Here is a 13,628-nt window from a genome sequence, read left to right on the forward strand (position 1 = left end):
ACCATTCTTCGAAGGAGAGTAAACCAATCTCTTATAACCAACTTTTACAGGTCCCGTGACCAAGCTTGTCGAAGATAAAAATGAGCAGAGCAGAATTTTTCAGTGACTGGGTTGGACTTTCGCCCGGTTCAGTTTCGGGGTTGATATTAGGCCGAGTAAGTTTGTCGCGAGTTTGTTAACACCGAATTAGATTCCATTACCGCTACACGACAATGAAACACATCTTTTGAGTATTTCACCTCGACAAATAAACAGGTAAATACTTGCTACCTTGTGCAATGCTCGCAAACTATATTGTTTGTGGTAATTCCACGTTGAACTTGAACTCGCAGACGTCAAACAAAGATTACCTTGTGCAAACATTTCCTTATACTTGTTAAAATGAAAAAACATACGAGATTCAGGTTACTGAAGCTCAGCAAAGTTGTCTGAAGTTGTAGTTACCCTAAAGTAAAACTACATTTTTGGTGGAGTATTTTTGTTTGCATGCAAGCTCACCTCCACTCTCAGAGCACACTGGCGGAGAAAGATAATGGAACCATCCATTTATTTCATAAATGTTTCTCATTTTGTTCCGCTCTTTTTGGTTGACTGCATTACAACTAACAGCTCTCCTGGCACAGCAACAGCGAGAGAGCCTTACACGTTATAAACATCTCATGAGTCAAGTCATAACACTTTTACGCAACATTCGAACATATCTTTTTATGGTGATCAGAAGTTATTTTAAGATTCATGACGCATCATTGTGCACACATGAAGGCGATGAATAACAACGTTGCTACCAATATTTACATAGGCAGCAATACATATTGACAAAATATACAATACAGCTTTGCGTCACAAGAGTTAATTATACTTCCTGGTCGTATGCAAATTAGTCACCGTCATGGACAAGAAACGATAAATATTATCTTCCTCTTTTCATGCAAAGTTGAGGCATTAACATCAGTATTGCAAATAAGAAAGCTAATTTAGCGTTGTTTTCCTGTGTAAAACGTTTATCAACAGTGTCACCGGGGTGTTTGCGAAACGACTAAGATGTCTGAAGTGTTAGTGTACTGCGTTTTTCGTTCGTTTGTGACTCATTGATGCAAACACAGGTGTAGCTTGCATTTGGCCCTAAAACGTGCGATTGTAGATTGCGATTCAATTCACGTTGTGTGCAGAAAGCGACAAGCTGGTACTACGCAAGACAGACGTGATTAGAACCAGGAGTGGAAACTATATCCTAAAGGACGGATTTAATGTCAAAGAGATTAACCTTATTTGACCTTTCGAAAAAGAATAGGAGAGCACTCCCTGTAGTTGTCAATGAGCGATACCAACATGATCGCTGACGTAAAAGTATACGTCAAGGCGCAAATTTAAACTATAAATCTTCGAGAAAAATCGCACAAAGATGTAGGTACTACTTGTCGCTGATAGCTGAAGGTGATTTAGGTGTGACAGTTGAAAACTATGGCAGAAACAAGCAGCTGTTTATTGGTCAGCGGAAAGAAATATACAATATATTGTCAATTTATATTCCTTGTGATCGCAAGAATCTTCCAGACTGTTTGGCTACCGATAATATGTATATTTACCGAAAGCAAGACTGAGAGTAAAAGTCGTAGTAGTCACATTGACTGAGAGCAGGCTGACCCAATTGCAACTTGGGTGTTGCTGGTGTGGTTAGTAGCTCTTGGCAACGCGAATATGTTTGCGACAGAGCATAAGCTTACATTTGAAATTATCGCAACAACTGTAAACATTGTCAGAGAGTAGAGTCCGGACCTTGTAAAATTCTCCATCCATAATATATTACTGCTTTCAACAGAAGAGTTCGATCGAAACGTCAGCAAGATGACAAAGGTATAATCAATATATGTTCTGGATATTTAAGTTGAACTTCACAAAAGTTACAACGACGGGCAGACGATCACTGAATTTTTCGGATTCCGGACTGAAAAACTTAGTACATGTAATGCAACTTATACTAATATTTCTGTGCGGGGAATCATGTAAATTTTAAAGGGTCGTCCTATAGAAATTATGATAAATCACGTGTCCGAACTCCGAAAGGTAGTGTTCTCATCTATTTTAATCACACACTTTGTAAATTTATGGAGTATCTTTCGCAGATTCTCATAATTATTATAAACCTGCGTCTGTAACCTTTGAAGTTTCGTCGTACAGTAAAATTTGGCATCAGAGGACGCAGAATCCAATAACTTTGACGTGGAGTCCAATAGCTGTTATTGGACGCTATTTGACCTTTGACATCATAACATCTTACGTTAGGGCAGAGAAAAAACACGAGAAGACTTTACATACTTTACAATAATATACATCTGAACGTTCAGTACGTCATGCGGTGAAAGATTGTCAGTCAAAAATGTGAATTTTAGTGAAATTATGCAGTTGAACTACAATTTCTACCAAATGCGCTGCACTGCGCAGGTTGAAGTAGCGATGTACTGAGTGCGTTTCCAGTCTGCTCTCCATCGCGTGACGCACTACGTGACGGACTTCCTCAAAACGCTATAATTTCGACATTCTTTCTGCTAAAATTGACTACAAAGATGTACAATTATAGGCTATTCACAAATACCGGAAATTATGTCCCCGTACATTCTACGTTTCGGTACTTGATTGTCCTTGACGTAACAATAGTACGCGTCATCTCGAATAATACCTCTGCTGCACGATGTAAGCTTATTTGGACATAAATCCAGGTATTTTGTAAATAGCCATAGATTATTCTCGTTTTCAAATTGGTCTTTTCAAAATGCATTGCCATTTGCAGACGTCCTTGCTCTTGTAAGTAGTTCAAAAATAGGGTTGCAGTGTCTGCTTGATCAACTCTATCAATAGTGTACCAGTTTGAAATGGCAACTCACTGTCAATAATATAAAAATCGAAATTATTGTTTTAAGTGGCGGGAGGGTTAGTTGGAGTTGTAACAATAAATGTATATGAGAACTGGGAATACAATGGCCAATGGGTGGTAACTTATTTTTGAGCTACTTGGTACGACTCTTTCTTAACTGTCATTTGTCCCAAGCACAACAAAAAGCATTGAGTAAACAAGCAAACAAAAATCTGCACGGTTTAACTAATAGCCACTGTAAATTTTATCCGCTGCGTGTATTTGATCGTAAGACAAAATTACTTCAAGGAAATAAGAAATGCCAGTTCAAATAAGTGGAGATGTTCCATTCAAGTGTTTGGTGAGCGAGTCCATCGAGGACATCCCTTGGTCACCAAGGATAAATAGCTTGGATCAAATTCACATTACATTTAATAATATCACCACCTTTTGTGACCATTAGTTAATTTAAAATATTTGGTGCTAAGATATTTGGCTCCAAATAGCAAATGTTTGACATTAAGAAAGAATATATCGAATGCGATGTTCGAACTTCCTTTCAGGTGATTCTGGGAAGGTGCGCCTGGTAAAGGGGCCAAACAGATACGAGGGATTGGTGGAGGTATTTCTATCTGACAGTGACCAAGGTTGGACACCTGTGTGTAATAGTGGATGGGATCTCTAGATGGTAGCATTCTCTGTACGGAACTAGGTAATGTTGATTAATCATCTTACATCTACTTAAGGCTAAATAGTTTACACTGTATGAGCTTGGTTTATATTAAGGGATGACGGCTAACTCAAAAGAAGAGATTAACAGTTATTGCATATAGAAAATGTGCTAAATATGCTATTTCTCAAAATGACACATAATACACAAATTTGTAATAAATACAAAGGCAAAGTATAAAAACAATGTACATATATGAATTTGTAATAGCTATAATTGTTGAGAGTGGATTTAATTTTTAAAACATTTACTGGATTTGAAGAATAACAAAAAACATATATTAACAGGCCGACCAGGCGCAATGTATACGATGGGAGCTGCTAACGCTCTTCAGGGTGATACTCGTCAGCGAATTATAAGAGTGGAGTGTAACGAACATCACTCATCTATCCTCGACTGTGACTATCGTTCAAATTCCGGATGCAGAAATGCAGCATTTACAAAGTGTAATTGTAAGTGATATACCATTTTTCACAATGTTGTTTCAAAGTATTTCAAATTACAATTATGATTTACTTAAGCAGTAAAGCACATCCAGCAAAGGTATACCACGAGATTTTGACCAGTTCACGACATATATGCACGAGCGATAGCGAGTGCATATATGAAGTGAACTGGTCAAAATCGAGTGGTATACCGTCGCTGGGTGTGATTTATTGCTATTATATCGTAACAGTATATTGAAATTCTGGCGTGGAACGTCAAAAACGGATTTTTGCTCAAGCTGAGAGTTCGCGCGTATGCCAGCCTTGGTATACCACGATTCTTTTCGCGTATCTCGACCAATCAGATCGCTGTATTTGCGCCATCAATATACTGGTATGATATATATGTGATATAATATATGATTTAAAACCGTCGCCTTGGAAATATGTTGATATCAACATTACTCGATGAACGTTGCAAAATTGTATCTCCACATTATAAACGATAAGCTTATACATGGCGGAAGACTTTCCTTACCGAACATTTTAATAAGAAATAATTATGCATTTCATGTCTTAGATGATGGCTACCTTGGTTGCTATAATGCTGGGCGCTCTTCAGATTTGACACTACCCGACAGTTCAGATACCCACCCAGAAATGACAATTGAAATGTGCTTGAACTACTGTCGTGGACTGAATATGTTGTACGCTGGATTATCGAGGGGGAGACACTGTCACTGTGGTAAGCCGGGGACAGATTACAGGAGAAATGGTGACGCGTCCAGAGATGAATGTGATGATACATGTGATGGTAACAGCACCCAGATCTGTGGCGGAGGAAATGAATTGTCAATATATACAAGTAAGATAGTTGCAGATTGCAATAATATTGTCGCGATCTGTGTTTTGTTTCCACCGAATGCCACATTTACCAATCAGACACACGGATTGGTCACGTGAACTTGTAAATCATCTTCCCTCGCTGTCCCGACGCCAATGCAATTCACCCATCGGAGCGATACACTGGCGTGAAGGTTTAACCGCGCTAGCGGCGGACGGCCCTAGTAATCAGAGATATTTTCAAATATATTTATGAAGCAAATGAGACAACAAGATCGAAACTGTTACAAATGTTCTTATTTTAGGAGATCTCGTACCTTTAAAAGGCTTACAAGCTTACAGCTTACGATCTGGACGAGCCCTCTTGTGACACACTACTGCGATCACTATTCTCCGCTGGTATTTGTGTGTTTGTCTGTGTGCTTGTGTCTGTGTGCGTCCGAGTGTGTGTCTGTGTCAGTTTCTGTGTGTGTGTAATCTGCAGGAATCAGACATTATTCTACTGAAGATTGCATTGCGCATAAAACAGCTTGTAGGATAGCTACTACAACTTCTCGCGATATTAATGCCTGTTAGTGACCTAACAACAAACACATGAAAAAATCAGAAAAAATCACCAAATACAAAGACAGTCTCCAACAGATCAATTGGATATTAATATATGCGGAAAAACTATTGGAAATCTTCAAATTTTTATTGACAAACGATTAAAAAATACACAACCGATCGAAAAATAAAGTGAAATCTACCGTGAATGGTACTTGCTACGTCAACAACGAAAATCCACACAGAAATTAACGATTAATTTGTGAAAGAGTTGTGCTTTCATTTTGCAGCTAAATGTTTTAGGTACGCTGGCAGATGTTATTAAAATTGTGAAATTGTTTAAAGAGTGATAATTCTGTGAAATATAAATAGAATAATCGGTTCTGCGTTTTTTCTTGTTCAGATCGCAACGGTATGGCGGATTCAAAGTTGTTGCTGTAAAGGGTTCTCGCACCCAGTTGTTTGTGCCGTATAAAGAGTCCCTTTCAACGCTTTGTTATCTGACCACGTGCTCGCGGGATTAGCGAAATCTCAACAATGTATATTCAACACATTCTAAAATGTTTGCATGTTACCAATTGGATGTCTTCTGCAGTAAAACCAGATGAATTCGTGTCAAATTAAGCTTGTATATTGCCCGCCATATAACGCTATGGATAAAGCCCTCTAAAATCCGCACGATACATTTGTCCGTATAACCCTCTCTGGCCCAGCTGTACATATCTAGGTGAACTCGCCAGTTTCCTGATCTAATTATAATACCTTAATTTTTACTGCGTATTCGACCCTCGGTTAGCACGATGGAAGCGCCCACCTGTTTTCAAGTAGATTGAGTGTTTACTACAGGTCGCATTAAACTTAAGATCCTAATGAAATCTCCGACTTTGCACAAATTTTAATTACGTTAGTACTTTAACATATACGCATTCAGTTGTACATTAGACATTCTCATCTTTGCTCTCTTGACATGATGTCACCGATTATTCACAGCCGACCATGGAGCATGTGGAGGACGGATCAATGATTCGGGAATCATCTACTCTCCTGGATTTCCAGGAACATACACAGGAATATTTGACTGCACATGGAATATCTTGACACCGGCCAATACTGTCATTGAAGTCCAATTTATAGTCAATGCCGTGCATGATGAAAGTGATAGTCTGAAATTATACGAAAAAGTCCATGGTGTTCGCCGCTACCTTGTACTGCAAAGCATGACAGTGGTGTCATGTTCCAACGAACTCGTGTTCCAACTCCATACTTCTGACAGTGGTCCACCCTCTGCAAAAAGTTTCTTTGCCGTGGAATTTACAGGTATATCACACATGTACTTATATTACTTTTGTTACATAAGTATTTGTTTGAGATGACGCAAATCTTAGTTCCCTAAATTATACCTTAGGTCAATTTACCGGTTATGATGTACTTTCCTTGAACAATTAGAAGTAAACTTTTTTTATCCTTTCCGAAAATCGTACATCCTTTTTGACACTTGTAATAAAATGCAATATTTTAAATGCATACTCTTTAGGTCCATTGGAGAACAAAGCAAACCTACATGTATACATCTATCAGTCTGTCAGTCAGTCTGTCTGTCTTACAATAGGCCTACAGGAACAAATTGTGAGACTGGAGCGAGAAAGTGACACTTTTTTCTCATTTGGTGAGAATCTCCTTTTGTTCTCACCGCCATCAGTGAGAACGTTTCAATTCTCACCGGTGAGCAGTGCGAAATGCACTCTTGGTGAGAATAAAGTATGATATCAGATTCTCACCGGTGAAACTGGAATTCTCACCAAGCACAGTGAGAATGGAAATTCTCCAGTAAGCACTCATAATTCACCGGTGAGAATCAGTCAGACTTGTTCTTCACTAGCGAAGAATACGACGTAAACCCCCTCTTATCTTCACTTGCCACATAACAGCTGTTCAGATTGCCTGCCAACCACCCGGTCTGACTCCCTACGCAGGCCGTGAAGATGGTTACGATGTCATCGGGGAGTGTCCCTATCTCTACGGACATAATATTTCTATAGTATGCCACACCGGATACAATCTGTCCAGTGCACATCATTCAATAGTCTGCCAATATGATGGATATTGGAACGACACATTCCCACATTGTAAAGGTCAGTTACAAAACTACAATTAAATGAATTTTATCGGTGTCGGTGTTGACATGTTAACTCTGAAGATAACGAAGAAATGCTAATGTCTTTTATTGGCTTTGCTTTAAGTTATTGACTGCGGCGATCCTGGTAAGGTACAAAATGCTGACAGAGAAGGCAACAAGTCCAATTACCAAAGCGTTGTGAACTACACATGTCATGATGGTTTCAACGGTGGCGGCGCCATAACGTGCACAGAACAAGGAACCTGGTCGGATAATCCAATCTGTACAGGTAACGCTAGAAGCAGATGACATGATCATGACATTTCACTATAAGTAGCCAACCACTATGATATTCGAAAGCTTTGTATGCTTGTTTGAAACTTTTTTCTGTCGACCCAAGCTTGTAAAGTACAAATAAGATGACGCGATTTGAAAAATACACGCAAACTTTGAAAACGACGAAAACATCATGTTTATCTCTCTACTCAGCTGTTAACTGTGGTGATCCTGGAACCATTGATAATGCTAACAGAGAAGGTACCTCATTTGTGTACCCTAGTGTGGTCAAGTACACGTGTCTCAAGGGATTCAATGGTGGTGGAGACATCAAGTGCACAGAACAAGGCGCTTGGACAGAAAAACCAGAATGTTTAGGTGAGGAACTTTGAAAAATGATAGAAGTGTAAAGCAAACACAGCCAAAACTTGATTTAATTTATTCAACCCTCTCATCACCATGGTTTGAAGAATAAGTCACAGTTTATCAATGGTGATTGTGGACCCTGTTTACATTGTATTGGGGATGGGCAGGTGAAAGAATATTACCATCAAAGTAAACATCAACGGGATATTCTCATAGTAAAGACATTTCGCGTGGAGATTTTCGTGGCATTTACCAAATATTTGTGGATAGTTTCTCCATTCATGCCAGAATAACCGTTAGCCCTGACATTGTCTCAAGCTATCCCCTTTGTCCTTTTCTACATCTAGCTGTTGATTGTGGTGACCCTGGAGCAATCGCTAATGCAGAGAGATATGGCTCACTGTTCACGTTTCCTCATATCGTCAAATACAATTGCACTGAAGGATTCATTGGTGGCGGTGATATTCTATGTACTGAATTCGGGACATGGACTGACAAACCTGAATGTATCCCGGCAGGTATGGGCGATATTAATGTATTAATGTATCTGTCATAATCCTCAAAATTTTTGAGGATTATTACACAACTCATATGTATGTTAAAGTTTATAATTTTTTTTCGGGGGGAGGGGGTGGCTGTTGTAAATGTTCAAACGACTTAGCACATTGCGCAGATCATTAATTTTAGAACAAAACCGCCCCTTGATATCATTAATTACTACAATGAGTAGTTTATCTTGTTGAAAAATATAAAAATAATAAAAAAATTGTTGATAAAGAATTACCTGTTTACTTTTTAAAAAATGCAAATTTGATGAAGTACGAAATAGCAAAAACGAATTCACGTGTAAATCTGTAAAATGACTAAGCGATTTTTCCATAAAATTCCTCAATGTACGAGGCTGTTGTGACTTCTCGGGGACAAACACAACTCCATGTCATATGCTACTCAGGATGTGCATGTTGTGTTTAACGTTACGTTGCTGGTGTTAAGATAACATGGAGTAACAAACACTTGGAGGAGATGCGAGGCTTTTCATCCAGCATGTTTCAATATCTGGTTTCAATTACAATGGCATGCAAATCTGTCCTCGCAAATATCCTCGTAATTACTCCAGTGACGATTGTTTCTTTATTTCACTCTACATTGTTGTAGGCACATTGGAAGATTCTGCAAGCCAAGTAACTGTTGGTAAGTATGTGTTTGTTTGTTTGTGTGTGTGTGTGTGTGTGTGTGTGTGTGTGTGTGTGTGTGCTGGGGGGGGGAGGAGGTGACGCATGTACAATCCATCTGTATATCACCTGCCTGCCTGCCCACCTACCTACCTGTACCTACATACCTACCTATCGACCTACCTACCTGCCTTTCTGTCAAACTGATTGTGTCTGCCTGTCTGACTGCCTGCTTATCTATCTATCTATCTATCTATCTATCTATCTATCTATCTATCTATCTATCTATCTATCTATCTATCTATCTATCTATCTATCTATCTATCTATCTATCTATCTATCTGTCTATCTATCTATCTATCTATCTATCTATCTGTCTGTCTATCTATCTATCTATCTATCTATCTATCTATCTATCTATCTATCTATCTATCTATCTATCAACCTACCTACCTATCTGTCTACCCATCTAGCTAGCTAGCGAGCAAGCTAGCCAGCTGGCATCCGGCGACCCAGTTAATTAGTTAGCTATCTGTCTATGTGGCGAACTATCTCATGTAATTATATTACTTCTTATTATATCCTTGAATAGTATATTATATCATATGTTATCCTTATGTTTAATTGCATTCCAGCGTACATAAAGCTTACAGCGATCAAAAGTGATACATAAGTAATTAAGTCTGAAAAATATAATAGTTTGAAAACGCATAACATTTCCACGTTCCATCTGTCCCTAGGTCTGATTGCCGGTGTAACGATTGGAGTAATAGCAATGATTGCAACTATTGTGGCTGCTTCAATAATCGTCGTCCGCAAAAGGTAAATTAATAGCTCAGTTTATTATGTTTAAGAAAAACATTGAATGTTTCAATGTAAGGCATTTCAAACCCCGACACCTTATTTTGATAGTCTCAGCGCTATAATGGGCATTTATTGCATTACGTAGAAGATTCAAAAATTTCATATGTCGTGCGATTGGATAGCTATTTGTTATATCGTACATTGCAGTAAATGTTGACGTATGTGTCATATTTGGTGTAAAATTACGAATATGTTGAAAGTTCATTTCTGATATTTGTAGCCAGTGCTCTTACAATGAACCTGCGTTGGTTTGATAGGAGTATGACAAAACGCCTTGATGTTAACGTTCATATTTGAAAAGTTTCACGTGATATTATGTATTGTTCAAGCAGTAAAAACACATCTGTAGATTGGTCCGTAATATTTGCTTTTTTCGAACTGACAGAAAAGCCAAAAGCATGTCTGGATCTAGCGATGTCATTTTGAATAATCGTAGTTATGGTAACGTCGTATCGGATAGCGCCAATCAAGGTGAGGGACGAGTTCAACCATTAACACAGAAGAACGCTCATTCCTATGAGGAGTTACATGCTGTCAAGGAAGACTATACCAAGTTACAATTTCAAGAAACACGTTTCATGTCTGGAAATGCAGTAAAAAGCGGAATGCAGGCTGCTACAGGAAAAAAGGCAGGAGAGAGTTTTAAGGTGATTCAAGACCAAAGTGTTTCGCCAAATGGTTCTGATAATGAATATGCATATGCTAAATTCGATGACATTGGTGTGAAGACCGACAATGTTGATTCAAGCCAGGGACTGTCACAGAAAATACAGCGAGGATACAATCATGGAAAGAACTTGTTGAATCCTAACCATGAAGGGAAAACTTTCGAACGACAACAGAAGCAAGTCCCGGGTAACGATGCTCCTCAGGCTGAAGGGCATGTCGTTGCGGCCCCTGAAGCTGAATTACCGAAAAAGTACCAAGCTAGCGGTGACGTAATGACGGAAAACATTGCCTATGAATCTGCCAGTGACGTAAACAGTGGATTTATCGATAATGTCATTTATGAAAGCAACGCCGATGAAGAAAATCCTGACAATGTTAGACATTCAAACGATTTGCAAACGAATTGTCGAGGCGACAGTTCCCACAACCATGACAGCAATAAGGAAGTGAAATACGATGGAATGGTTGAAAACATTGCTTATGAATTGACTGACGACGTTGAAGACTATGGTGATGTTTATGCAGAAATCGCTGACACCGGTGCCGAGAATGTCGACGTTGAGGGCGGTGTGGATAATATTCTTTACGAATCAGGTACACTTGAAAACGCCGATGATGTTGAGTACTATGTGCTGGAGGGGCCATAACATAATATAAACATAAACTATGAGACACATCCACAAGATATCGGATTTTAAATTCTCGCGTATTAAGCTACTCAGGAAAATCATAATATCGCTTTAGCAGTGACATAGAAACATTCTTGTTTTTGGAAAAGTCGGCTATTTACTTATGATATGTCATTCTGTGTTTGCTCCATTTTGTGATCATTATGATAAGAGACAGTGTAAATATTGCAAGTAAGCGAGTAAGTAGATGAACGATTTAGTAAATTAATAAGTAAGCAAGTCAGTCAGTTAGAGAATGTAAAATGTCACAGTTTTTTGGATGCAGTATTTTATGTAAGTGAGTGAGTGAGTGAGTAAGAGAACCAGCAGTCAGTAAGTCAGTCTGGAGCACCATAAGCCATTATTCGTTACACTACGTGGCAAGAAAATATGTGCTGACTTAATTGGGCAAGAACAGGATACATACAAGAATTCTATTCAATGAAGAATTACACAATCGAAAAAAAATCGTTTATATATGGTTTTCAAATGATTAGAATGTAAGGAACTTCATATTGCTGTATTTGTAGGATATTGTGCAAAAAGAAACAAAAAAACAACAATAGAATGTTCCTATACTTCAATCCTTTACAAAAATACAAAGGCCAAATTGTTCTTGTTAAATCCATGGCAAGTTTTAATTTTACTATCAAGTTAAAGTTTTTTTGCTGTATTTTTATGTAGGTATACTGACCCCAGGTCACCTTTCCAGATGCAAGTTATTGACTGATTTACACAAAGAATCTTCTTAAAATAACAATATTCACAATCCGCAAATCTTCACTACCACTATTTCCAAATACACAATAACACATATATGATAAAGTCTAATATTAATTGCATTTTAAAATGACCAAGCAGGTGTTCGCCCAATATAAAAAAAAAAACAAGATCCAAACAGTGTGGTTTATAACGTCATCCGCACAATCACGGTAAACGTACATAAATACGATAACGTTAATTACCAAATAAAGTGAAAATTATCCAAGTGACTGCACTCCTGATTATTTCATTAACATATGAAATGGGCTTATACGATCGAGAAAAGGTGGCCATTCTCCAAATTTGCTTGAGGAAGATTCTGTCCTCAGATATAGACTCGGGTATCGCTAATCAATATCGTATACCCCTTGATGACCTTAATTTAGGCACAGAGAAACATATAGACAGAGTGGCAACACTTGCATGCCTTTTGTTTCATGGTCGTCTCGGTAGACTATTGGCTTTTCATATTAAAATGAGCTTCAAAGGTGTTAAACTTTTTGGAGGCTTTGTTTGTGGTTGATAATTACACGAGATTATGCGATAAATACGACGAGATGGCATCGTACTGCCAGTCGCGTAGCAACGTTAACCATAGTTACTTTGTGAGCTCTCAGGCCAGAAACACTGCTTCACGCCAATCAAAACATAACACGCCAGCAGTTTCATAAACATGTCCTTCCTTGACGCACGTGTAAAAGACGGTATGACTGACCGTAAACCATTGAGTAAAACTAGACAGTATCGATAAAAGATTTTCAAATTTGGTTCAAATACACTCATTATATATTCATAAAAATATGAGAGGAATTTTTAAAACGGTAAAACTCATTTTCCTGAAGCTCAAAACACTCCCGTTTTCGCCAGCACGTCAATTCTGCTCAGCACCACACGACAACAACAACACAAACTTTGCCGAACATAATTTCGCTTAACAATTGGCGAAAATCCGAAAATTACCGAAGGATTCATGGTCGGCACTCTTCGGAAAAGAGAGGCGAGAGCAACCTGAGGCGAGGCGAACATGGATGGGTTACGTAACCGCTTCACGCCTTAAACAATACCCGTTGCCACTCTATCTATCTTTCTCTATGATTTAGGGAAATATCTAACACTCATTAGATGTAATGATATTACTTATAATAAAGTTAATGAGTACCACCTCAACAATGTCGGATTCTTTTATGATTCATTTAAGGCCCTTTCGGATGCATAAGAAATATGAAAACCATGTTTTTGCAAAGACTGTATAAAACCGTGTCCCCTTGGTGGTAAACAAATACTCCCGATGCAGGTTTTTTTTTATATCCACCACCTTTACACCTGCCGGAGCACAATTA

General features: G+C 38.4%; 2 protein-coding genes and 2 long non-coding RNA genes across 4 annotated transcripts in view; all 4 read left to right on the forward strand.

The window, feature by feature from the left end:
* The window catches only part of LOC139135073 (uncharacterized), a 34,490-nt gene that overhangs the window by 19,062 nt on the left and 1,800 nt on the right, over positions 1 to 13,628 (forward strand). The window lies entirely within an intron of this gene.
* Positions 3,921 to 6,706, forward strand: LOC139135057 (uncharacterized). The gene is made up of 3 exons (XR_011552925.1): positions 3,921 to 4,033; positions 4,587 to 4,871; positions 6,386 to 6,706. It is a non-coding gene; the product is annotated as an uncharacterized lncRNA (long non-coding RNA).
* Positions 7,613 to 12,283, forward strand: LOC139135048 (uncharacterized). The gene is made up of 6 exons (XM_070702241.1): positions 7,613 to 7,800; positions 8,001 to 8,165; positions 8,501 to 8,671; positions 9,309 to 9,344; positions 10,066 to 10,147; positions 10,575 to 12,283. Exons 5-6 carry the CDS (start codon positions 10,101 to 10,103, stop codon positions 11,503 to 11,505), a joined length of 978 nt encoding a protein of 325 aa, XP_070558342.1. The 5' UTR covers positions 7,613 to 7,800; positions 8,001 to 8,165; positions 8,501 to 8,671; positions 9,309 to 9,344; positions 10,066 to 10,100; the 3' UTR covers positions 11,506 to 12,283.
* On the forward strand, positions 12,534 to 13,458 carry LOC139135063 (uncharacterized). Its single transcript, XR_011552926.1, has 2 exons — positions 12,534 to 12,674; positions 13,389 to 13,458. It is a non-coding gene; the product is annotated as an uncharacterized lncRNA (long non-coding RNA).

This window comes from Ptychodera flava, chromosome 1 (genome assembly GCF_041260155.1).
Source record: "Ptychodera flava strain L36383 chromosome 1, AS_Pfla_20210202, whole genome shotgun sequence".
Classification (NCBI taxonomy): domain Eukaryota; kingdom Metazoa; phylum Hemichordata; class Enteropneusta; family Ptychoderidae; genus Ptychodera; species Ptychodera flava.